Source organism: Aethina tumida, chromosome 5, assembly GCF_024364675.1.
Source record: "Aethina tumida isolate Nest 87 chromosome 5, icAetTumi1.1, whole genome shotgun sequence".
In the NCBI taxonomy this organism is placed as follows: domain Eukaryota; kingdom Metazoa; phylum Arthropoda; class Insecta; order Coleoptera; family Nitidulidae; genus Aethina; species Aethina tumida.
Window position 1 is genome coordinate 28644541 of NC_065439.1, and position 23204 is coordinate 28667744.

The 23204-nt window shown below is 33.7% G+C and overlaps 6 protein-coding genes across 9 annotated transcripts; 3 read left to right on the top strand and 3 right to left on the bottom strand.

The window, feature by feature from the left end:
• Window positions 1-295: 295 nt before the first annotated feature.
• LOC109609547 (uncharacterized) lies at window positions 296-4845 on the bottom strand. The gene is given in 16 exon segments (XM_049967509.1): window positions 296-487; window positions 548-667; window positions 728-1004; window positions 1191-1580; window positions 1635-1903; window positions 1967-2079; window positions 2135-2485; window positions 2544-2768; window positions 2771-2968; window positions 3026-3131; window positions 3189-3319; window positions 3378-3493; window positions 3551-3676; window positions 3735-4148; window positions 4210-4587; window positions 4636-4845. Coding segments are annotated over 16 exon segments (3513 nt in total). The 5' UTR covers window positions 4775-4845; the 3' UTR covers window positions 296-327.
• A 69-nt stretch (window positions 4846-4914) lies between these two features.
• On the bottom strand, window positions 4915-6972 carry LOC109609562 (uncharacterized). Its single transcript, XM_049967280.1, has 6 exons — window positions 6835-6972; window positions 6228-6781; window positions 6111-6177; window positions 5477-6056; window positions 5162-5414; window positions 4915-5077 (listed from the first exon to the last, which is right to left on the bottom strand). Exons 2-6 carry the CDS (start codon window positions 6777-6779, stop codon window positions 5030-5032), a joined length of 1500 nt encoding a protein of 499 aa, XP_049823237.1. The 5' UTR covers window positions 6780-6781; window positions 6835-6972; the 3' UTR covers window positions 4915-5029.
• Window positions 6973-11750: 4778 nt separating this feature from the next.
• On the top strand, window positions 11751-14064 carry LOC109609546 (uncharacterized). Of its 3 annotated transcripts, none has more exons than XM_020026228.2 (7): window positions 11757-11884; window positions 11969-12058; window positions 12254-12501; window positions 12558-13034; window positions 13084-13353; window positions 13407-13571; window positions 13621-14064. In XM_020026228.2, the coding sequence occupies exons 1-7, from the start codon at window positions 11845-11847 to the stop codon at window positions 13894-13896; spliced, it is 1566 nt and encodes a 521-aa protein (XP_019881787.1). In that variant the 5' UTR covers window positions 11757-11844; the 3' UTR covers window positions 13897-14064. The 3 variants fall into 3 exon arrangements, with proteins under 3 accessions (XP_049824039.1, XP_019881787.1, XP_049824038.1); XM_049968081.1 differs by having other exon boundaries at window positions 11830-11884; window positions 11954-12058; XM_049968082.1 differs by lacking the exon at window positions 11969-12058 and having other exon boundaries at window positions 11751-11884.
• Window positions 14005-17879, bottom strand: LOC109609557 (integrator complex subunit 5). Its single transcript, XM_020026241.2, has 13 exons — window positions 17547-17879; window positions 17277-17469; window positions 17092-17217; window positions 16787-17022; window positions 16583-16718; window positions 16448-16527; window positions 16240-16387; window positions 15967-16122; window positions 15627-15888; window positions 15117-15567; window positions 14771-15061; window positions 14404-14715; window positions 14005-14348 (listed from the first exon to the last, which is right to left on the bottom strand). The coding sequence occupies exons 1-13, from the start codon at window positions 17772-17774 to the stop codon at window positions 14124-14126; spliced, it is 2844 nt and encodes a 947-aa protein (XP_019881800.2). The 5' UTR covers window positions 17775-17879; the 3' UTR covers window positions 14005-14123.
• A 147-nt stretch (window positions 17880-18026) lies between these two features.
• LOC109609545 (protein SAAL1) lies at window positions 18027-19280 on the top strand. The gene has a single exon (XM_049968085.1). It carries the CDS (start codon window positions 18052-18054, stop codon window positions 19258-19260), a length of 1209 nt encoding a protein of 402 aa, XP_049824042.1. The 5' UTR covers window positions 18027-18051; the 3' UTR covers window positions 19261-19280.
• Window positions 19281-19377: 97 nt separating this feature from the next.
• On the top strand, window positions 19378-22777 carry LOC109609599 (phosphoacetylglucosamine mutase). Of its 2 annotated transcripts, XM_020026291.2 has the most exons (7): window positions 19378-19611; window positions 19731-19801; window positions 20078-20207; window positions 20737-21196; window positions 21253-21534; window positions 21587-21937; window positions 21991-22777. In XM_020026291.2, the coding sequence occupies exons 1-7, from the start codon at window positions 19511-19513 to the stop codon at window positions 22249-22251; spliced, it is 1656 nt and encodes a 551-aa protein (XP_019881850.1). In that variant the 5' UTR covers window positions 19378-19510; the 3' UTR covers window positions 22252-22777. The 2 variants fall into 2 exon arrangements, with proteins under 2 accessions (XP_019881850.1, XP_049824037.1); XM_049968080.1 differs by lacking the exon at window positions 19378-19611 and having other exon boundaries at window positions 19732-19800; window positions 20076-20207.
• The last annotated feature ends 427 nt before the right edge of the window (window positions 22778-23204 follow it).

Sequence of the window (23204 nt, forward strand, 5' to 3'; positions counted from 1 at the left end):
CTCTTTTATGACAGTGTTAGTCAAACGAGTGTCTAAATTTAATTTGTACAATCTTTGTTAGACAATTTAATTGATTGTAATACATATTAAAATTCGTTAATTAACGTTTATTTTTAATGTGCCATAATGTTTTTGTGTAATGTTCAAGCCTAAGCTAGATTTTTAATTTTCAAATGTTTTATGACAGTTGACGGTGACGGTTAAAATTAAATTCAAACGTAGGATGCGTGAAAACCGTTACATAATTGTGCTTTATCTCTTAAAAATATAGACACAATTCTAAAATCTCATTTTATTTCCTATAAAACATTAAATACATTTAACTAATTACATACTATCTTGTTCATTTTCCCACGCAAGTATTTTATTCATATTGGCGATTCCTTTTATGCTCCATGGCTCTAAAGGATCAGGCGAATCACAATCTTCAGAATCTACTTTCTCAGAAGCAGATTTGCACGACCTTTTCTCTGGAACTGGCGCAACCCTTAAAACACACATTCAATGTACCACGCAAGTTGTGTGATAATTAGAAGCGAGTTGCTACCTGTTATTTTTAGAGCTTTTGGACCGTTTCTTTCGTTTCGTTTTCGAATAGTTTGCGGATTGAACATCTTGCCCATCTCCTGAACCCTGAAATCTTATTGTTTCGCATATTGACGCAGACCTGGAATACAATACAATGAACAAATTGGTTCAAAATAATCGCATGTATGAATGCTCCTACAACTGATCCTCCTCTAGAGCAGCATCAATGTTCTTCGGTCTGATTTGAGTGGCGTTTTCAGCTTTCAGGCTCTCCTTGACGTTTTTCATTCTTTCCTCCGCATATTCCAGATGAGTTTCTTCCGGACGTTTACCGGAATCCGGTGTGTCAGTCGAACTCGAATTCGAATCGGAATCAACCAATTTTCTTTTATCCGAAACGCGTGATTTTGCCGATGAGTTCCTCAAATGAGCTGATTTGGCACGTCTCGTTCTCGACACCTTTCCCAATAATATTTCTGCACCAATTAAAATATTGTAATAACAATTTAACTCATCTAAAGGTTGAGGCTTTTGTGACCATTGTTTCCATAACTATAATTGTTCGGTTTATTGGTCGACGTTAGGAAATAATTTCAACAAACGTCGGCCAATAAATCCGAACAACTGTAGATATGGAAACTCTTTTTAAACTCATAATTTACCTCCTAATCCCTCGCTATCGCTGGGTTCTAGAGCGGCGTATTTCCTCTTGACAGTCTCTTCAACACGCTTGAACATCTCGGTGCCCGCGAAAATACCCGCTAAACTTTTGGCACCCTTGGTCGGTTGCTTTTGAGGCGCGACCTCCTCCACATCCCTCAGATCGGCCGACGCCTTCGCTAAAAAGTCCAGCGTTTCTTTCTCACTATTTTTACACAACGAGAGCAACACTAAATCACGAAGTGGATCATTTGTTGAAATAGAAACTGGAATTGTCTTAATTGTCTGTTGATGTTGTAGTTGTTGTTGCTGTTGTTGTTGGTGGTGTTGTGTCTGTTGTGCGAATCCTTGAGATTCGGTGAGTTGGGAAAGTGTTCCGAACATTGATAAACCTGTGAATGTTGGAATATTATTTAAATTTGGGTGATCTGAGGAGAGGATCTCACCTGTTGACGGTTCTGGTACAATTTGACCAGTCAACATTTTGTTTAACTGATTGTTAAGAGCTACATTGTCCAACAACGGTACCTGCTGCATCTGTTGCTGTGGTTTGTCAATTTTTTGGATGTTACTGGCTAAATTTAAACCTTGTGCGGCTCCATTTATGTTCATATCATGTGTGAAAGCCATCACATCTAAAGCCGAGGAAATCGCATTGCCGAATCCTCCTGTTAAATCGGGACCTTGTGGATTAGTCAGTGGATCTTTTTTTATACTAAAAGTAAAATATTTGTTTTTATTATTTGCTAAATGTTAATAGTAATGTAAATAAGCTTACTCTTTTGTTTTGATCGGGGTGTTGATTGACTCGCGGCCCCACATCAAACATCGCATCTCTTCGCCAGTTAAACCTTTCTTTTTTAACGCCTTTATGGTCACTTTTCCCACTCTCTATAATTAAAAGTTTGTTGTATGTGTTGTTAAATTATAATATTAAAACACATGCCTTCCAATTAGTGACCGCCCCCTTGCGTTGTTTCGCCCTGGTTTTGCTCTTAGATTTGATAACCATCACGCCTCGTTGTTCGGTGCTCGGATCTTCGCTCGGTCCCAAAGAAATGCTATACTCTTGTAAATAATGGTGTGCGTCGGATTGCGGGATCGCCCGTTCTAGAGTTATGACGATTTTCGCCCACTGTTTCATCCATTCCTTTTCGCTTTGTTCTATGACGTGAGCATAAGTGTTGCCCATCATCGCTATCAGCATGTTCAAAAGCAAAATGGGTACGAAAACCATAAAAATGGCAAAAACCGTTTTCGCAACGCCCGGATAAGAAGTCAACGACAATTCCTGGTACTAAAAGACATGTATTTTAAAAGATCAACTTGTTCCGGTAATTTTAAGCTAAACTTACGTCATAGTTACCCAATGTGATTTGAAAAAGGGCCATCCAAGTGGAGGGATAACTGTGATAGAGAGTGGATTGCACTCCCGGGAATCCTTTGTAAAGGAAATAGAAGGTCTGAGAGAAACCGAAGAGAACTATGGTGTAGATGATGCCGAACGTCAGCATGTCGCCTGTTATCATGCTGTAGATCATCGTTACGAACGGTCCGGTTAATCTTACAGCTCTAAATTCAAACAAATTGTACTTGTCGTAAAATCAATTAAATCTTAAGGTGTTTACCCAGCAAAAAACATCAATAAAAACCAAGAACCGGGTACGGCAAACAACAAAATAGCCTCTTCAGTTTTCCTATCGCCGTGCAACCTACAGGGAATGCAGGCCAGGATCAACAGGTTCGAGATCAAGAATATTGTTTTAGGTGGCGAATTAGACTGAAAATTTTTTAATTAATTAATAGCATATATTTTTAAATTAATTTAATTTTTCACCTGTTGTTTCAAAAACGTCCAAAGACCTTGGTTTCTGATTTCATCACCTTGTTGGAAGACCACATAACTAAGAACCCCGAGAAGTGTTCCAATTTCACAAGCATATCTGTTTTATTTTATAAACAAAATTAGGAATTAGGTCATTTTTAAAACACTTATGTACCTTGCGAGGACAGTTATATTGTCAGTCCAATGTAATAGAGGTTCATCGGGGTCGTCGGGTCTTAAATAAACTGCTAACGATAAGAATATCAAATGAACAATCAATATCAAAAGGCGCTTCAAAAACTGATTCTGTAAAGATCATTACGATGTAATTACTCAAGTTTTCCTGATTCTACTTAACATTTACTCTAGCAAAAGTCTTCCATTTCTCTTCTAACAATCTTTGAATGATCCCACCGTCCAACATATCTAAATGTTCCTCCTTCGTTCCATTCAAAATGATAAAAAGAGCTGAATTCCAATCTGAAAGTTTTCAGCTCAATAAACAGTAAATTAATTGCGTTTTATTCATAGACTTGCTTGTTTTCCCATCTGGTAACAAAGTATCCAAGGCATTTAAAGTGTAAGCAGAACAAGTTATGTTGCTGTACCTCCAGAACTCTTTTGCTGACAATTCCAGCATCTCTCTAAACACTTCGGCCCTCCCTAAATCACAATGGTCCTCGTAAACTAGTAAACATTTATTCGAAAAACAGTTACTTACCAAGTTTACATGCCAAAGTTAAGGGCGTCAATCCAGCTTTGTTAACGATACCGTTACTTGCAGGTAATTTTGGATGTCTCAGTGCATATCCGAACATGTCCAGCTTATCACAGACCACAACCATGTGTAAAATCATGTTTCCGAAAGTATCCTGTAGATCCGGATGGGCATCACTGTCCAACAGCAAGTTATATACGCTCTCGTTGGCACAACAAGCCGCCCAAGCCAACGGATATTCACCCAGGTATGCTAGACCTTCATAATCGGTGTGTTTTGCTGGTTTAGGACGTTGTTGGTCGCGGGGTAAGAAGAAGCTACCAATTGCTCTTTGATTGACGTTAGCACCAGCCTCAACTAAATCCTGAACTAATTCGTTATTATTGTAGGCAATGGCTAAATGTAGAGCACTTGCTCCTGAAATTATATTCTAAGTTAACATTACACAAATAAGCACTAGGACTACAAATGTCGCCACCTAAATACTCCTCTCCTTCGACAACATCAACGGCCAATTTAGGAAAACACTTGATAAGCGTTCTGGCTAATCTCGTGTGGATTTTGGTGTCGCAGATGATTAAAACGTGCACCAATGTTTCACCCAAAGATCCCCTGTACTGCATCTGCCAGCAGGCCTCGTGGTCTTGCCATTTACCCAGAGGATCATATCGACTTAAGGACGCCTCTATCGGAAGGATCACTTGATCATGATCCCGAAACTTCCAACGGAGATATTCCGAACGGTTGATCGTTTGACCTTTGCCATCTTGATACATCAGTTGACCAAATTGTTCGCGAATCAGACGTTCCACCTCCGGTTGTCCGCCGGATGTGTAAGCGTCTATCAGTTCACCACCTTACAACACAAAATGTATTTAAACAAACAACTTTCAGCCATACGAACCTTTTTTGTAATTAGCCAACTTGTATAAAAGACATTGATCCTGATTGGAGGCCTGGCTAATCACCCTGTCCAAAATCGAACCGCCAGAAAGTGTTTTTTTCTTGTTTTTGGTGCACGGCTTACATACCGAGGCGCCCATTTTTGCACTGAATTTTGATATTGATTAACATGTGTATGGAATTGTGTCAAGGTGGTGAATGCTTTGGTACAGGCTGGCACCCATTGTGTAAACACACACCCTTTGTTTTGAATACATTTTTTTCGAGAATAATAATACACTTAGTAAAAAAATATTTTTAATTGTATAAACACATAAATATCACAATTCATTGATTGATACATATAAGATATTAAAATATTCGTGGAATGTTTAAAGAGTATTATGTTCACAGCTTTAAAAATTGTTTGACCTCCTCACTGGTGGAATCTTCAGCCTGGACCCCTAAAAATGAACAAACAATTCATGTAACAAATTTTTCCACAGAATTCGAAAATTATAAATCCCATATAAACTAGCGTAATTTACCGAAGTGGTAGAAACGGCCGGCGTTTCGTCACTTTTTTGTCTAACACTGTTCAAACGCTGCGAAAAGCTCGGCGTCCTGACTTTCGACAAGGCAGTCATAATTGTAGAATCCTTCGACAATGAATTGCTACGCCTCAATTTGGTCGCCGATTCGGTGGTGCGGAGCTCACTAACAGATCCTCTCCTCTGCATTTTTACAGGGGTTTGTTTAAATATCAAATTCGGAGTGGAACCAGTAAAAGATTTTTGAGTTCTGTGTATAAAATATAAACCAATTAGCTGATTAAATTTATGTTTAAATATGTATATTTATACCTAGAGATAATTGGAGACATTTTAGGTATTCTTGTAATAGGTTTCCTTTCACTTGGAGATGTTTGTGAAGGTTTAATGTTCTCATTTTTTGTCATAATGGACAGTGGAATAGTGGCTTTAAGAGGCCCCTTTTTAAATGGTTGAATTCTTTGTGTTTCAACCTTCTTCTTAATGGTACTTTCATCCAAACTTATGGTTTTTTTCAATTCAACATTGTGTTTTGTTACATTGTCATTTCCTTTAATATTTTTTAATAAATGAATAGAAGGTTTTTTCTTGTTCTCATTCTCATCTAAAATTTCTTGTGAATAAACCACATTTTTTTTTTCGTCATTTCCTTCAACTTTGGTGATTTTGTGAATTTTATTATCTGATTCTTTTTTAAATATACTCTTATCAACATTCTCAACAATTTTTGGTGAATCTTCAACTATAACAGCACATTGAATATTTTCAGTGTTTTCAGTTGGTGTTGGACTTTTTGATTCAATATCTATATTTATTGGGTCATTCTCAAAACTAATGTCGCAAAATTGTGGTGGTTTTATGTCTTCCAAATTTAAATTCTCTGCATCCTCATCTAAAATTTGAAGCAACATGTATTTTTTATATATTTTGTTTTAGAAATACTTACAACAATATTCAGATTCACTAGCTAACTGTTCAACTAACAATGTAGATTCTTTCAAAACAGATTCAAACTAAAACAAAATATTTAATAATCTATTTGAAAATGTTTAATAAAACATACCAAAACATCATTTTTGTCCACTTGTAACACAAATTGTGATTCATATTTTTCATTTTCACTGTCTTCGAGCCCTTGGTCCTGAACTGATGATAATATAATATCCTCTTTATGTTTTTTCTCATTCGGTATACTAATAGATGGTATGTTTAAGGAAATTTGGTTTAGACCAGAAAACTTGTTGTTTGAAGTTTGAGAGTTCACAGCAAATGAATTGTTATCCATACGACTTAAGTTCAATATCCCTATGGATTCCTTGCCACAGTCTGAAAAGTTGATTCTTTCTAAAGCTTTCAAATCAAGAATCCCTAAAGATTCATCCAAGGAAAATGACAGTGATTGCCGTCGAAAATTCAACGATTCTCTCCTACGAATCTTCATGTCGTCAGTCAATTTTAACAGTCCCAAAGATTCTCGTCCTAAATCTGAAGCATTGAGTGCTTCTTTACCGAAATCGGGATGCAATATACCCAAAGACTCTCTCCCAAAATCACTGTCATTTAATTTACAAGCAGGTAAAGAAGTGTCTGATGAAAATAAAAAATTCGAATCCATAACTGAAAAATAACAATTGATCAAGTGCAACAGGTGGTTACTTTCAAATTCTCACCTGTAACTGTAAGTCAGAAATATCACTGCACTGTTAAAATACCAGATTAATCACACATTCATAGAGTATTTTACAGATTAACATTAACTAAAATCGTTGACAAAAAATGCAAAAAGTTTGGTGTTTTTGTAATTTTAAATTTATCAAACCAAATCCATAGAAAACCAGTTTCACCAACTGATGAAGTGATATCGGCAACACGCATTGCAACCGGTATTTGTTTAACAACACTTTAAGAATAGTAATAGAGAGTTCAAGAAGGATGGAAGAAACGTGCTGGCCAAGTGAGCTGTGCGTTTCTAAATGAGGGGTGACATTCAATTGTTTTTCCTAGAAGTGCAGTTTTAGAGTGGAGAAGGGGAAAAATGAGATTTTTGATGTTTCGTACTTGTGAATTATGTGCGACGATACAAAAAATTTTTCTATCAGTTGACGAAAAATATTCTAATTTTAAATCGAATGGAATCGAATTAATATAAATTTTGTAACCATTAATTAAATTAAAATAAATATTTTCGGATCTGACTATCGCCACTATAACAAATTTATAACAAACTATAGCGAGTGGTTTCAAATTTATATTTTTATTATTACTGTTATTAAAATTATATAGTTAGCTGTCATAACAAATTTATAGCTGACAATAAATGTAGTTTTAAGACAATAATAACTAATACTGGTATATTTCAAAATGTAAAATTTAACCTTATTTAAAAAAAAAAGTATCATAATGTAATTTATCAAAGATTTTTTAAAATAATGCATTGATTGTCCAACAATATGCGTTTGCAGACTATTAATTTTAATTTTGTTTATTTACATTATGAAGATTAATATTCAAAAATTTTGTTGCAGTATTTAGTAATAACATTCGTCAATTGATTTGAAACATTTCTATAATACGACGCATTCGCTAAAAATTGAAAACTATAATTTAAACTATAACAAGTTTAAGTTAGTTGTTTAGGATATTTAAAGAAAGTTTAATTAATTTTAAGAAATTAAAAGAAATTAATTTCATTTTGATATATAGTTACTATTGTTCCCTTTTACCATTTAAATATGATTCCAAAAAATTAAATAAAAATAGTTAAATTGAAAACATATATTTTTATATTTATTTAAATTTTTTTTTTTTTAATTAATTTATAATATTTTATATTTATATATATGTTTCATGCGTTTGTTTGTGTACGAAGACTAAACTGGTTTGATTTAATCAAATGTATAATTTTGCATTTGTCTCCGTAAGCGTGACAGAGAAAGAAATACATATTCATGAGAGTTAGAGAAGGACGAAAGTAGTGTTCGGTGGATGCGCCGATCAAGTAGCTGTGCATATTTGTGTGGTCGGCACTTTCAATTGCTCAATCTCAGTTTTAGAGAGGAGAAGGGGAAACTTTGCGTTTTTGATATCTGAAAAACATTTGAATAAGATTCGCAGTGACACTTAATATTTTTATAATATATTCTCGCACATATTTCTTATATTTGTGTTATTATAACTAATAATAACATATTTAAACAATTAATTAATTCACTTAGACTAATTAATACGCTTAAATGTAATTTGATATTTTAGATTTGTTTAAATAAAAGTTAATTACAAGTTATTTATTACGTATGTGTCTTTTTTGATTTTTCGACAATTTTTAGGAATATTTTTATTGAATTAATTTTGATGCATATGATTATAATAGTTTTTTAATAAATATTTAAAATTCATCCAATTAAGACATCTCTTAAATAAAAAAGTTTATTTCTTCTGAAATGGATAAAGAATTATCTCGAAATTCATAGTATATTAGTATATTTTTTTCAATTTCCATGTTCATGTTTTACAGTTGAAAAAAAAATTGTCATGAGCCACATTGTATATAAGATTGTTTTATAAAAAATCATTTGTTTAAAAGTGGTTAAAATGTATAGGTTAAATCAATTTTTTTATTTCTTATAACTTAATATCCTTGTGTACTCAAATTCAAAATTAATGAATTTCAAAAAACTAAAATTCTGTACCTTGCATTCACTTTTAACGGGCACAAATATATCTGAAATTTTCTTCCTTTCTTCATTATATCATATAGTATATAAATAACTATTTATTTGAAGTAATTTGTACAAATAAATGAATGAATTTATTTTAAAATATAATTTTTATAAGCAAATAAATTAAGTAATGCATACCTTGATGTATCGTTTCCAGGAATCGCAAGGACCGGTGTAATCCGCATTTATGTTAGACGACGGTGAACGAACGAATTTTTGATTTTGCTTAGAATAAGACGAGTCCTCCGTCTTCACATTTTTCCAATTTGTATTTGTCCCCGCGAGAGTGAAAGAGAAAGAAATACATCGTCGGGAGTGTCCGACAAAGACAAGAGTAGTAATCGGCGGATGCTCCACCTAAGTGGGCTGTGCATTTTTGTGTGGTCCGCGTCACGCGTGTTCAATTGTTATTTCTCAGAATCAGGAGAAGGGGAAATTTTGCGTTTTTGATGTCCGAGAAGCATTTACAGGTGCGGGTTTGCGGCATATATATTCAGTGTATCGTGGGTTTGCGGCGGATAATGCGGAGTAATTTTGGGTATGTTACACTGAGATTGTTTATTATATTTGTTAAAAATTTCATTTCATTTCATTTCATTAATATAATTTTGTAATGCAAAACAACACTGACTTTATTATACTTTATTATTATGTTGTCAAAATGTATTAAATAAAATTTAAATTTACTTTTATAAATACATATTTTAAATTGGTTTAGCTCACAACTGGGAAAGTCAAAATTTAATTTTTTTTAAATAATTTTAAATTAATTTGCATTAATGAATATAAACTAAAAATTTAAATTTACTTTTTGAAATATAATTTTGAATTTTATATAATATATTAATATTCTACAAAACAATGTTTCCTTAATAAAAAGATGATTCACATGTATTAAATAAAATATTAATTTATTTACTATGGTAAGTTTTTAACTAAATTTAAATTGTGTAACTTATTATAAAAATGTGTATTGTTAAAATTAATTATACATTTTTATGCTTTATCATTTTTTGTTTCACTTTTTATAATTATTTAAATTCGGTTTTAACATGTAATATTAATTATTACAATGTTTCAACGATTATTATAAAACAATCTAGAAGATTGGTTAATAAATAAATGAGAAATTTGAGTGGAAAAATTGCATTTCAGTTGAATATATTCGCGATGTGTTTGTAATTACATAAACTCGTGAGCTGACCAATCGCAAACATGTGTGTCACTCACACCACCCTCGTGAAGTGACGCAGTCTATTATCGATGTCCGTATCGATCGGGTGAGTGGTGCGCGCTCCCGCCCCAATTAAATCGATGGGGCGGTTCGGTGTTTAATGCCCTACATACGGACTTCGAAGGTACGATTACTTTCATTAAAAACTTAATGTTTACGTAATTTTTAAATCACTTTATTTCAACTCAATGTTGAAATATTTTATTCACTGTTTTTATTTATTCCTATTAAACTTAAAAGCTCATTTAGCATTTTTTTAAAGATTTCCAGGAACCAATTTTTCAGTGTCAAATAACTTTGATGTGCTTCGAAACAAAAAAAATTGTTAATCAAATCAAAATTTCTTCAAATTTTCGTAAAATTCGGCGTTATAATATCACCAACAATTAAGGAAGACACATATGCATCAAAATTAATTCAATAAAAATATTCCTAAAATTGTTAAAAAATCGAAAAAATAGACACATACATAATAATAATAATTTGATAACTTATAATTTATTCACATGTAATTTGAATTATATTATTCAGACCAATACATTAATAAAAAACAATTCTAAAATATCAAATTACATTTAAGCTTATTAATTAGTTTAAGTGAATTAATTAATTGTTTAAATATGTTATTATTAGTTATAATAACCCAAATATAAGAAATATGTGCGAGAATATATTATAAAAATATTAAGTGTCACTGCGAATCTTATTCAAATGCTTTTCAGATATCAAAAACGCAAAGTTTCCCCTTCTCCTCTCTAAAACTGCGATTGAACAATTGAAAGTGCCGACCACACAAATATGCACAGCTACTTGATCGGCGCATCCACCGAACACTACTTTCGTCCTTCTCTAACTCTCATGAATATGTATTTCTTTCTCTGTCACGCTTACGAAGACAAATGCAAAATTATACATTTGATTAAATCGAACCAGTTTAGTCTTCGTACACAAACAAACGCATGAAACATATATATATATATATATATTTAAATGGTAAAAGAAAACAAATCAAAATTAAATTAATTTCTTTTAATTTCTTAAAATTAATTAATATTATCCTAAATAAAGTCGCAACAAAACTCAAAATTATCTTTTAAATTATGAAATGACATTTAATTTTTTTATCTAAATCTTTTATTACGAATAAAATTTAATATTTAACTTTCTCAGTTGCCGACATAACAATTTCTGGAAAGGAGAGAATAATAATATAACTAATATATGTTATTATATATGTTTACCCAATATCTTAATCTTATAATTTTATTAATATTAATTAAGATTAATGTAATATTTGTCATTTAAATAATCGTTTTAAATATTGTAGTTATCATAACAATGCTTACAAAATTTGTTCATAATTTATCCCATTCCAATCCTTACAGTCCTGTTCATAGTATTCGGTACACGGTACACGCAGTGTCAAAACTACTGATTCAGTTTTTGAACCTAAACGATACACACAGACCTCTGAAGATGCTATCCACTCGTGCTAGCGAAACGTCAGACTAATAAACCCTAACAACTATAGATATAATAATGATTATTGTTAATATGAAAAAGGAAAGATTTAATCTTTTCAATAAGAAAAAAGTGTATTGTGTCCCTTTTAAAAAGTTAAAAACACAGTAAACACAAAAATAGACGCACATATTTTTAGACCGGCGTTTGTGGTTAATTATATAAGCTGAAAAACGAAGGCAAAGTCGTTGTTTTCAGTTACGGACATGAATCCAGGTTGTTGGAAGGTCGACGAAAACGACGAAGGTACCGAATTGTTCGTCTGCATTGTTGCTATTAATCCTCAGACTTTCATTTGACTTATTATGTGAGTAGTTAATGTTTTTGTAGCGGCGAGATGGGCTAAAACCGATCGCCATCATAGATTCTCCGATGAATTGTGGACTGAACTGTACAGTACTAAAAGTACCGGAAGTAAAGGTATTTTTCATCGTTTGCGTTTATCGATCGTTCGTTTAAAACCGAGCAAATGCACAAGACACATGAAAGTTTATTGGCAATTGCAATATGTACTAACCGCATATAGAAATTCTCATGAATTCTCATTGACTTTTAAACTACATACAATTAAAAGGATTAAAAATATAGCTTATGGATGTTATGTATGTTTTCCAGCAATTTACATCGACATAGATGATGAAAATGATGACAAAGGCGCAAAAGAGTATTCGCAGTGGTCCGATTTGCCGGATTTGATTTTGGAAAAGATATTTTCCTACTTGCACATCCGAGAGAGATATTATTGTAGTTTAGTGTGTAAGAATTGGTACAGAGCTTTCAGTCTACCATACGTTTGGTCGAGATTCGTTTTGGAAGACACCACTTTGACCAGAGCTAGATTCAACTATTATTGTGGGTGGCAGGTACAAAAATTGCACTTTTTATTTCAGCAACTGTTAATATCATTCAACGTTTCCAGTACGTTTTAGATCATGTCCGCACATCATGTTGTTTATCGACAGTGGGAAATAAAATAAGATATTTGACCATTATGCCCATGATGAACTTCTATAATTTGTACGAATTCATGAACATGATTTCTTGGTACATGGAACAAAAAGAGGAGAAGGAGAACGTAAAATTGGGAATAGGAACGAATATTGAATGGCTCAAGTTCACCTTTCCTTGTAATATGACAACAAGGGATGATACTGAAAGAATACGATTGTTTGGTACTGGCGGTAAATTACTAGAAGCATTGAAAAGACTAATGGGTAATTTAAAGAATTTAAGAAACTTATTGCTGATTGATTTGATGTTAGATCCAAAAGATGCTCAGTATTTGTTAGACGAAGTCGTCTCTAGTTCTTGCTTAGCCCTTAAAACTCTTTACGTCGTGAATACAACTAAAGTTTACTATCCTCTGTTGCACGTTGGAGTTTTTTTAAATCTCCACGTAAGTTTGACCTCTTTTTGTGACTTCTTTTTAAACTATTTTATTTAAGAAATTGGTGATTAGTCCCCAAAATTTAGGAGATGATGTGGTGGAACTACTGGGAAATACAAACTTGAAACATTTACACATTTTGCAAAATCGTTACTCGCCCGACGACGAAAACATAAATCCAGTAAGCGCAAAAGTTTGGAAACAGTGCAAGAAGAACAATCCCGACTTGTGCGTCCATTTACAACTCGAATGTGTGAAACCTAAGCCGCTGATTTGGCAAGAATGTGCGCCAGTCAAAACTGTTTTATATAATTCAACCAGATTACAAGTAAGGTTTATTGCTTACTTTTTACTAGTTTACGTATTTTTCATAATTTTTAGTTACGAACGGATGAATTGATGACGGTTGTGGATTTTTATAGGACGGACTTGAGGGTTTATGGACATCTAAGTATCGCTAGAATTCACAGATCGAAATCGTTTCATGAGAGGATTGACGGCAGTTTGCTCTTATTAGTCAGAGAATGTCCGAAATTAACAACACTGGTAGGAAAGTCGACAAAAAATTTGATACAATTTTACAATGATTTTCTAGGCGGTGACCGAGAGAATATCCACCGCAACAGTTCTACTTCTCGCCTACACCGGAAAAAACTTGCGTCGGTTACATATAAGAAAAAATGCTGTTATAATAAAATCCGAGTGGCCACAAAGTCCGGAATGGTCGGACGAATTTTACCTTTGGCTCAAAATAAACAGCAGATCCTACGAACTAGTTGAAAAGGAAGTCTCGCAAATTGTGGGTTACGAATGGAAATTTCTCTCAGATAAGGAATATATTAAGTTACGTTGCAACTTGTACGAGCCGTGATTTTTGTGGAATGGAAATGATAAAAGTATGCAAATTAGTTAATAGTAGTGTGAAAGGAATGTTAACATTTACATTTTGTATATATTTTGTAATTCTATATATTATTATTATTATTATTATTATTACTATTATTGAAAATATTGTTATTTTAATAAAAAATAAAACTCAGTTCTTTTTATTCTTAATGAAACTAAAACCTATACATAAAAATATTTTACAATAAACGATCATTCGTGTTTAAGGACGTTAATAAACATTTCTGCGTACATGGAACCTAAAGTTTTGATATTTCTTTGCATTATAATTCGCAAAGCGTTGGTATAAGTTTCCGAGGGTCGCACAACGGCTGGATCTCTCCAATAAACGCCGTTCGGATCGCAGGCGAACAACGCTGGTGACGGAATGTGATCTCGCATGTAACTCCACACGCACTCCTTCAAAATCGCAACAATCTGAAAAGAATCAATTGAATAAAAGATAAACGAGATAAATGGATAGACAACACACCTCAAAATTTTGTAAGAACGGAAGCACGTTACCGATAAAACTCAAAGGCGGCGGCAATAACTGTCCCATCGCCATAAGCTCGACGACCTGTACGGTGGTTCTCATCAAGTTCTTGTAGTTCTCCGTGTCGTTCGCTTTACTTTGTTCGCCCATGCTCTTCCACTGATGAATCAAAGTGGCGGTCAGAGCACGAATTAGAACTGAACAGTAACACAAAGCCGGTCTTGAAACTGCCACGAATCTTAATAGATCCCATAACAGTGGAGTGTTGGTGAACATTTTCCTTATAAACAAGTCACGTTCTATTGTCACCTACAACGAACAAACATTTATCAAAACGATTATTGTCAACATTAATATTAACTACTTTTGAGAACTCTTCGTCGGGCCAAGGCAGTCCGTTGTACATGACGTCGGGACTAACGAACTGGATGAGCAACAGTGACAGCAACGTCATACTATCTAACGAAAGATCGGTGATTTTATTCTCCGAATTTTCTGAAGAACAACACGCCCTCAACGTTTCGATCAGATGATGCACGTTGTCTGAAATCATTTCTTCCGGTCGTTGTTCCTGCGTCAGTGACTTCCTTTTGCCATTACCGATAATTCCACCATTGAAAACGGATGAATGTTTCGTCAAAGGAATCGTTTTGTTCTGGAAATTTAATATCTCTAATAAATAACATAACATAACGCGCTAAATCACTTACGATCTTCTTATTTTGCTTCAAGAGGCATTTCTCTTCCTCGTGATGGTGACTATTGTTTTTGGCTCCAAATAACACGTTTTCACTTTTAAAAAGAGCCCGCTCTAAAAGTTCCCTCAGCGCCAAAACCTTTGCCACTTTGGAATAGACGCAGAGCCGTTTCAAAATTCTACAAACTTTTGAAAAACCGCGGACCTTATCGGACGTGCCTTCGTCCTTTGTGCAAACAAAAAAGTAATTGACTGTCGACTGCGTTAAATTAAGAACGACTTGTATGGAGGGATTGTAACAAGAATTCGGCGTCGGAATTTCAACAGTAACCAGTATGTCAGCAATAACATGTACATGTAAAGACTCGCTGCCAAATAACGACGTAAGGTTTACCAAATTTGATTCGATTGCTCTAGAAATCATGTGTGAATTTAACTGGGTGACTGATCCTGTTTTCTCCCAACTAAAACAACAAAATGTGTTAATTCCTGAACCACATAAACATAAAACTAGAATTAATACCTCAACAGAGTGAATAGGTTTTTCCACATTTTTGTTAGGTCGTATTGCTCCTCGTTGGTCTGCGAAAACTTTTGAATGTTCCTGCTCAATATTTGTTCCAAAACTATCGAAAAGTGTCCTCCTTTATTGCAATACGGGGGCGTTGTTTTATCAATTAAATCGTGTGTTAGCATCTTAATTAGTAACACCAATTGTTCATCATCATCACTATGTACAAGCAAATGTGTGGCCGATTCGATCAACACAGACGGATTTATACTGCCTAGATAAATATAATCAAATTTTAACGAGAAAATTTATAACAAAATTATATTGTTAACATCAACAATTATTAATGTACCTAAGAACGTAAGTATTTCGGCTGCTGTTTCACATACAATCGTATTTTTATCGAGTAACATTTGTTTCAATTCCCTCCTGTCTTTCTGGAATGAATTAATTAATTTGAATGGAGATTTATTACGAATTGATTCATCCAGAGCTTGAAGAATAAGCACTGCAAAAAAATAAGGCAAACATTTATAAAAATACATCAAATTTTGTATTGTCTATTTCTTATTAATTGAAGAATATTTAATTCATTTCATTTTATGAATAACAACAGTGGTCTGACCTAAAATATCTTGTGCTTCTTGCTGAATTGCTTCTTTGATGTCATCGTTTGCGCGAATTTTATCACTGTTGACGCAGCACTCCAGAAGAATAGAAATAATTTGGATACCTCCCGTTTCACAATGCAATATCAAAGTTATTATGAACTCCTGTAAATCAAAATGCTGTAAGTAATAACAGTATATAAGAAAATAAGTATTATATCTCGCCTCTAAACCAGTTTGCGATGCAAAATATTTGTACCATTCATCCACAACATGATAAAGTCGCACAATTGTATCAAATGTTACTGGAAGACAAAGGTTATTAGTTTTAAAAATGAAAATAGATACATCTAAACTCACGAATGTTTTTTGTGTTATCGCATATTGAAGACAAGAGTGTCTCAGATAAACCAGCCAATTGCAGGATGTATGGAGTGGTTCCTTTTTTCTGCGCACGAACAATTTCTGTATCGTCAAGAGTCTCTCTCAAGCTCCACTGTACAATTATTAATCAAAGACCATTAAAATAATTAATTTGTTGTATTGATTAAAATGAAAACTTACCTGAAACATGTCAAGAATGGCTTTTCTGATGTCCTGAGTGTGACTACCAGCTAAATGTCCCAAGATACCAACCACAGACTTCAATTTTGGGGATTCAGACAATTCTTCATAGTTTTTATTTTGACAAAAGTCTTTTAAACCACAAGTCAACACTCTTGTTATCACTGTGTTTGGAAAACAACTACCAACATGTGCAACTACCCAATCAAAATTTGGAGAGTGTTTCACTGATGTGTCTGTAATATTAAGGGAATATGTTAAATGACCACTAGTTTAAATATAAAACGTAAAAATATTAATTTTACCTAGAAGTGCACTGATACAAGTTTCAGTGTCTGAATGTATTAAACTGGACAAACACTTGGTATTTATATCAACCAATGTCCTTGTAGCTCTGCATCCCATCCACAATTGTAAAGTCTCATTTAAATCTACAAACAAATAATCACATAATACATTATGTTAGCTTATAGACAATAAAAAAACTTACTGGTAGAAATGTGCGCCCGACCCGCATATTTCGTCGAAATTTCCCCAAGTAATTCCAAAGACCATGCACTTATAATTGGAGCCCAGGCGCTCGGATTTTCATTGATCAATTGAGTTAACACCAAATGGATTTCAGATATGGTCAGTTCGTCCGTTTCCGAAGTATGTGGCAATTTTCCCGTTTTTATTTCAGACTAAATTACATTTATTTATGAAAAGCTATCAAACTATTTCTCTATATTTTCAACTAGATATTATATTAATAGCTTACCTCTAAACCTAGTATGTAATTTGAGGCAGTGTTATCAAAAACTTTACAAAAATATTCAAAAACAGCTGTTCGAGAAGCTGGCAAAAGTTTTAACAAAGTCAAAGCGGTTTTGGTCAGATCAACAGGATTACATTTATCCGGAATCGCAGCTCCTTTCATAAAACTCCTCAATTCGTTCATGAGGTTTTGTTGAGGCGCGTTCCGCACTATACTCCCTTGCAAATTCATGTTTCAATCGTCAGGAATTGCATTAATTCATAAATTTTCTAGAGACATAAAAGAAATTCTTAACTCACTAAACAATACTGAAAGAAAAGTGTACTAAAATTTGAGGTTATGTTGAAACGTCAACGGTAGGTCAAATTGTAAACTATTGTAAGAGTAGATCAGAAATATATTATTTTTGTGAGTTAAACAGAGATAGAAAATTTCTGTAAATAATAGTTTTAGAATAAGTGACAGTAGTGAGGAAAACAATAACATTTAATTTGAACGGCGATAAAAAATGTCGGAAAATTCAGATAACAATATAGATGAATCAAAATTAGATCGCGAAACTATTATTAAACTTCGTGGTGACGCAATAGGGGATACCGTCTACTCAAAACGGTTCGTCTTACAAACTTTATTGAAATTCTCCAATTTGGAATGGTCCGAAGAGTACGAAGATGATTTGTGTAATTTATGGGACATGACACTGGATAAGGACGTTTGCGACTTTTTACTCGAGGTTGATTTCCTTTCCGTTGCTTCCAATTCCGTAACTATGTACAACAATAACAACAGATTTGTTGAGATTGTTCTTGGAATTATCGGTAACATTTTAAGCATGAAACCCGATTTAAAAGTAACATTGGAACAACTAGAACAAATTTTATGTCATTTAGAATCGGAAGATCCGTTAATTTTGGTGCAAGTAATGAGAATTTTGAGTGGAGTTGTGCATAATAACGACGACTTGAAATTCGTTGATGAACAAATGGTTGCAAAAATTAATTTTATACTTGCAAATAGTTTGAATAGAGATTTACTGATGAAAACATTGTACTTAATGAATGTTCTAACTGTTAACAAATTACATTATAAACACATTGATATTGAATTGTTCAGTTCAGTAGTTAAAGCTTATAAAACACTTATGAACAACAATGATGATGATGATGATGATGATGACGATGATGATGAACAAGAATATGATACATCAGAAAATCTGGAAATATTAAGTTTATACACAACAGTTTTGAGTAACATTTGTTGCTACGCAGATGAGCATAGCAATATTTTAGAAATTTTGAAACGCAACGCTACAAACATGGTGGAAGAAGATTTTGTTGTTATTTTAGAATATTTCACGTGCCAGTTCAAATTGTTACCGCTAACAAACCAAAAGGAATCGATCATATGTGGAATTGGAGATATTTTAAGGACTCTACAAGTCAAATTTTCGAATAGATTTTTTCGATGTTTCGTCGAAATATTGGCTGTATTGGTTTCCAATGGGATTCCGCAAGAAGATACCATTTTTAGTAATCTTCCAGATACTATTTGTTATTTTATTTATAAGGGAACAATTGAATTCATTATGGACTGTTTAAATGATTGTGGTTTAGACTCTAAGGTTTTAAGAACAATTTTAACTTTGTTGAATAAAGTTGAAATAGAGGATGACAATTTTAAGAATAAAGTACAAATGATTTGTGAAAGACTAACTTAATAAAAGATGTTTAATTATTATTTTTGTAGTTTAAATCAATTTATATAATTAATGTATTTTATTCTATTAAAAGGCCATCTATTGACAAAGTTTGGGAAACATTATGACCTCGACACTCACTTTTACTACATGCGATATACGCTTCTGAGGTGTTCTATGGTCGCCCCTTCTCTCTCATACCAATTAGTCTATCCTTGTCGCGATAAAACAACATTCGCTGGTCGAAAGTGGTTTTCACTAATAAATTACCATGGTGCACAATTCGAGGACCATTTATGCTTTTGCACGCGAGATGTTTCCCAGGAACACCAAATCTATCATACAATATGGTACCGCAGGTTTTCGTAACAAGTAAGTTCAATTTCTTCGAGGGGGTTTTAAGGTTACAGCCGATTGAAATAGTAAACGTTGAATTTGTGACCTAAATTATTGCTAAATCTGAATGAAAACTGAGCCCTTTCTTTTTTCAGAGCGACCAATTTGGACTACGTGATGTACCGTATGGGACTGCTGGCGGTTCTAAGGGCAAGGTTCAAAAAAGGTATGCTATGTCTTTGAATATCAATCATGAGACGATTCTCATTTTAGTCTGATAACTATCATTTAATTAATATTAATTAGATTGTTGTTGTAATTAAAGTGAACTGATTTGCAATTAGATAAGATACAATTGATTTTCTGTCACGTTGACAGGTTTATTTTAACCTATAATGACAGCTTGGGTATAACAAATTAATTCTAAAATATATAAATAAAAGGTGTCTCAAATTATCCTTTAAAATTGAGAATAATTTAAATATATAATTTGTATATTCAGCGTGTATTGGTGTGATGATCACTGCCTCACACAATCCGGAACCAGACAATGGAGTAAAACTGGTTGATCCAATGGGAGAAATGTTGGATCAGTCATGGGAAGCTTGGGCCACTAAACTTGCGAATGTACCGTAAGTAAAAATCATTATTTTACAGATTTGTTTTAATTGAACTGTATATTTAATGTTTTATTGACAATGTGATTGTTTTTATCAAAATTTCCGTACAAAATTAGGCTTCAGGATTATAGAATTAATGTGAGAGTTCAATTTGAATGTGATATGATAAAGGAACGGAATTCAACACATCAACTAATGTGTTATTTGCGTCATAATGAGCCAAACCAAAATAAATATTTATTGTTACACTTTAAACGTTTCCACGTTACTTGGTCATTATTATTTTCATTCCATTTCTCAGTAGAGAATGTTATTTTCAAATGAATTACTGAAATACCTTCAGCTCATTAACGTTTTAGTAATTAGCAACGCATATTCGAAAATACTTAATTAATGGTGCTGTGTACCGTTTACAATAGGTATTTAATGTTTATTTAATGTAATTTCTTTGATTTTCGAAAGTATAATTATAGCAATGACTCGTACCAATAAATCGTTGTGTTATTAGTAAAAGAAAAAATCGTTTGTTCTTATTTTTTAGCGATAATCAACTGGAGAGCGTGGTAAACGAAATAGTAAGTCATTTCAAAATCGAAAACATGAACGACCGCGTCGAAATATATATCGGAAAGGACACGCGCCCAAGCAGCCCCAGTTTGTCTGAGGCGGTGGCGCACGGCGTCCGAGCGGTTAGCGGCAAACCGATAGATTTCGGCATCGTGACTACTCCTCAGTTGCACTACTTTGTTTGTTGCAAAAACACGCAGGGGGCTTACGGCAAACCGACCGAGGATGGATATTATAGAAAGTTGTGCGGCGCTTTTAAAAGTTTAAGGGGCGACAAGTACGAGAACGGCAATTACAATAACACGATCGTTTACGACGGCGCCAACGGAGTGGGAGCCAAGAAAGTAAAATATCTGAAAGAGGTGCTGGGAGATTCGTTGCAGATACAGATGTACAACGATGAGATTATCGGGTCTGGAAAGCTCAACTATTTGGTAACAATATAGGTGTGGTTTCCATCGTAATGTTTAATCTAAGCTTTCACTTTTAGTGCGGAGCCGATTTCGTCAAGTCTCAGCAAAAATATCCGACCGGCATTCCGGATCAAGCGAACGTTAGATGTTGTTCGGTGGACGGTGACGCCGATCGTCTGGTCTACTATTACAAAGACGAGAACAACGCGCTTCATTTGATGGACGGTGATAGAATTGCCACACTGATTGCCGGTTATATTAAAGAGAGCCTGGCTTTAACTGGCATCAACCTTAATTTAGGTTTGGTGCAAACTGCTTACGCTAACGGGGCGTCCACTGATTACATCACAAAGCAGTTGGTAAATATTGACGTCTTATCATCATCTCGTGGTTAATTCGAATCGATTTCAGAAAGTACCGGTGAGCTGCGTCCCAACAGGCGTCAAACATTTACACCACAAGGCACTGGACTACGACATCGGTGTGTATTTCGAAGCTAACGGACACGGAACAGTCGTCTTTAGTCAAAATGCCAAGGATAAATTGAAAGAGGCGGGACAAAATGAAAACCTGAACGAGGAACAGAGGAAAGCGTCCAAGAAAATGTTGAATTTGATCGATGTTATTAACGAAACTGTGGGCGATGCGATTTCTGATATGCTTTTGGTGGAGACGATACTACACGATAAAGGCTGGAGTATCCAGGATTGGGAGAAGTGCTACACCGATTTACCTAATAAGCTCACGAAGGTCACCGTTCAAGTAAGCATAAATAGGATTTGCATAAATAGAATTTGTAATGGATTTGATTTCAGGATAGAACAATATTCACAACGACGGACGCTGAACGTAAATTGGTAACACCGAAGGGATTACAAGAAGAAATCGATAAACTGGTAGCGAAATACGAACAAGCTCGATCCTTTGTTCGAGCCTCGGGAACGGAAGACGCTGTCAGGGTTTACGTAGAGGCCAAGACACAACAGGATGTGGACAAACTGGCGACGGAAGTGACGTACAAAGTGTTCCAATTGGGCGGTGGAGTCGGAACTCCGCCTCCCAATCCGGATAATTAAAGGGATCGTAGGCTTAACAGATCCGACAATCGACAGTTACCGAAAATTGAGCTTAAAATCATAGTGATTCGTAATCAGATTGGGGATTCATTTTAATCGACGACGAAAACGACAAATTTGGAAATTTGTCAACATTTTATTTATTTTTACGTCAATATTTTTACAAGCTATTCATCGACCTTAGTAAGTTTTTGTGTAGTATAAATTGTACAAGTGTTAAATATTTCAATCTACTGCCTTTCTATGTAGAACGCTTTTATTTTATCAAATCTATACTTTTTTATACAATATTTTATAGCACTTATACATTTTATACGTTATATCTTTAAAGTTTAAAAGATTGAAAATCATTTTTACATACTGCAGTGAGGTATTTTAAAATACCGCTGTATAATATTTATTTTACACAATACGAAATTAATAGCAGTTATTCTTGGAAATTAAACAATTTATGAGGAACACTATTAAGTAAATTTGGAGTAATAATTCCCTGCTATTAGGATTACTCCAAATCAACAGATATCACTGCTAATATGGATGATAAAATTTAAAAAATTATGGACTAATGCATAAAAGACTTTCATATTAAAATGATCATTATAAATAATAATCGCAAATAGATATTTTTATTTTTAATTGAAACACTGCCACAGGAACCGATAGAATTGATTTTTTCCTACTAATAATATGTCAGAATAAATGGAAAACTGTCCATTTTAGTAAGACTGAATAAACAACAATTGTGGCACAAATGATATTACTTAAATCAAAGTAAAGACTAAATATATGTTCTCTATGCTTTTTGCTTCGTTGATAATTCGTGTAAACTGGTGCTTATTAAATTGATATTTTGTGATATAATTCATCAATATCGTGCAATTTTAGAATAAATACACACAATTACTTGGCTGCTATAGTTCATCTAACGATTTAGTACCTGCCTATATACTATT

Coding starts and splice junctions, on each gene's coding strand:
- LOC109609599 (XM_020026291.2), top strand. CDS start 19,511: ATGGTGCACAATTCGAGGACCATTTATGCTTTTGCACGCGAGATGTTT. Junction 19,612..19,730: donor ACCGCAGGTTTTCGTAACAA/GTAAGTTCAATT, acceptor TTCTTTTTTCAG/AGCGACCAATTTGGACTACG. Junction 21,535..21,586: donor ATTACATCACAAAGCAGTTG/GTAAATATTGAC, acceptor AATCGATTTCAG/AAAGTACCGGTGAGCTGCGT.
- LOC109609546 (XM_049968081.1), top strand. CDS start 11,845: ATGAATCCAGGTTGTTGGAAGGTCGACGAAAACGACGAAG. Junction 12,502..12,557: donor ACTATTATTGTGGGTGGCAG/GTACAAAAATTG, acceptor CAACGTTTCCAG/TACGTTTTAGATCATGTCCG. Junction 13,572..13,620: donor GTCCGAAATTAACAACACTG/GTAGGAAAGTCG, acceptor ATGATTTTCTAG/GCGGTGACCGAGAGAATATC.
- LOC109609545 (XM_049968085.1), top strand. CDS start 18,052: ATGTCGGAAAATTCAGATAACAATATAGATGAATCAAAATTAGATCGC.
- LOC109609557 (XM_020026241.2), bottom strand. CDS start 17,774: ATGAATTTGCAAGGGAGTATAGTGCGGAACGCGCCTCAACAAAACCTC. Junction 17,470..17,546: donor ATTACATACTAGGTTTAGAG/GTAAGCTATTAA, acceptor AATGTAATTTAG/TCTGAAATAAAAACGGGAAA. Junction 17,023..17,091: donor TTGTATCAGTGCACTTCTAG/GTAAAATTAATA, acceptor TTAATATTACAG/ACACATCAGTGAAACACTCT.
- LOC109609562 (XM_049967280.1), bottom strand. CDS start 6,779: ATGGATTCGAATTTTTTATTTTCATCAGACACTTCTTTACCTGCTTGT. Junction 5,415..5,476: donor ATGTCTCCAATTATCTCTAG/GTATAAATATAC, acceptor TTTTATACACAG/AACTCAAAAATCTTTTACTG. Junction 5,078..5,161: donor CGGCCGTTTCTACCACTTCG/GTAAATTACGCT, acceptor GTTCATTTTTAG/GGGTCCAGGCTGAAGATTCC.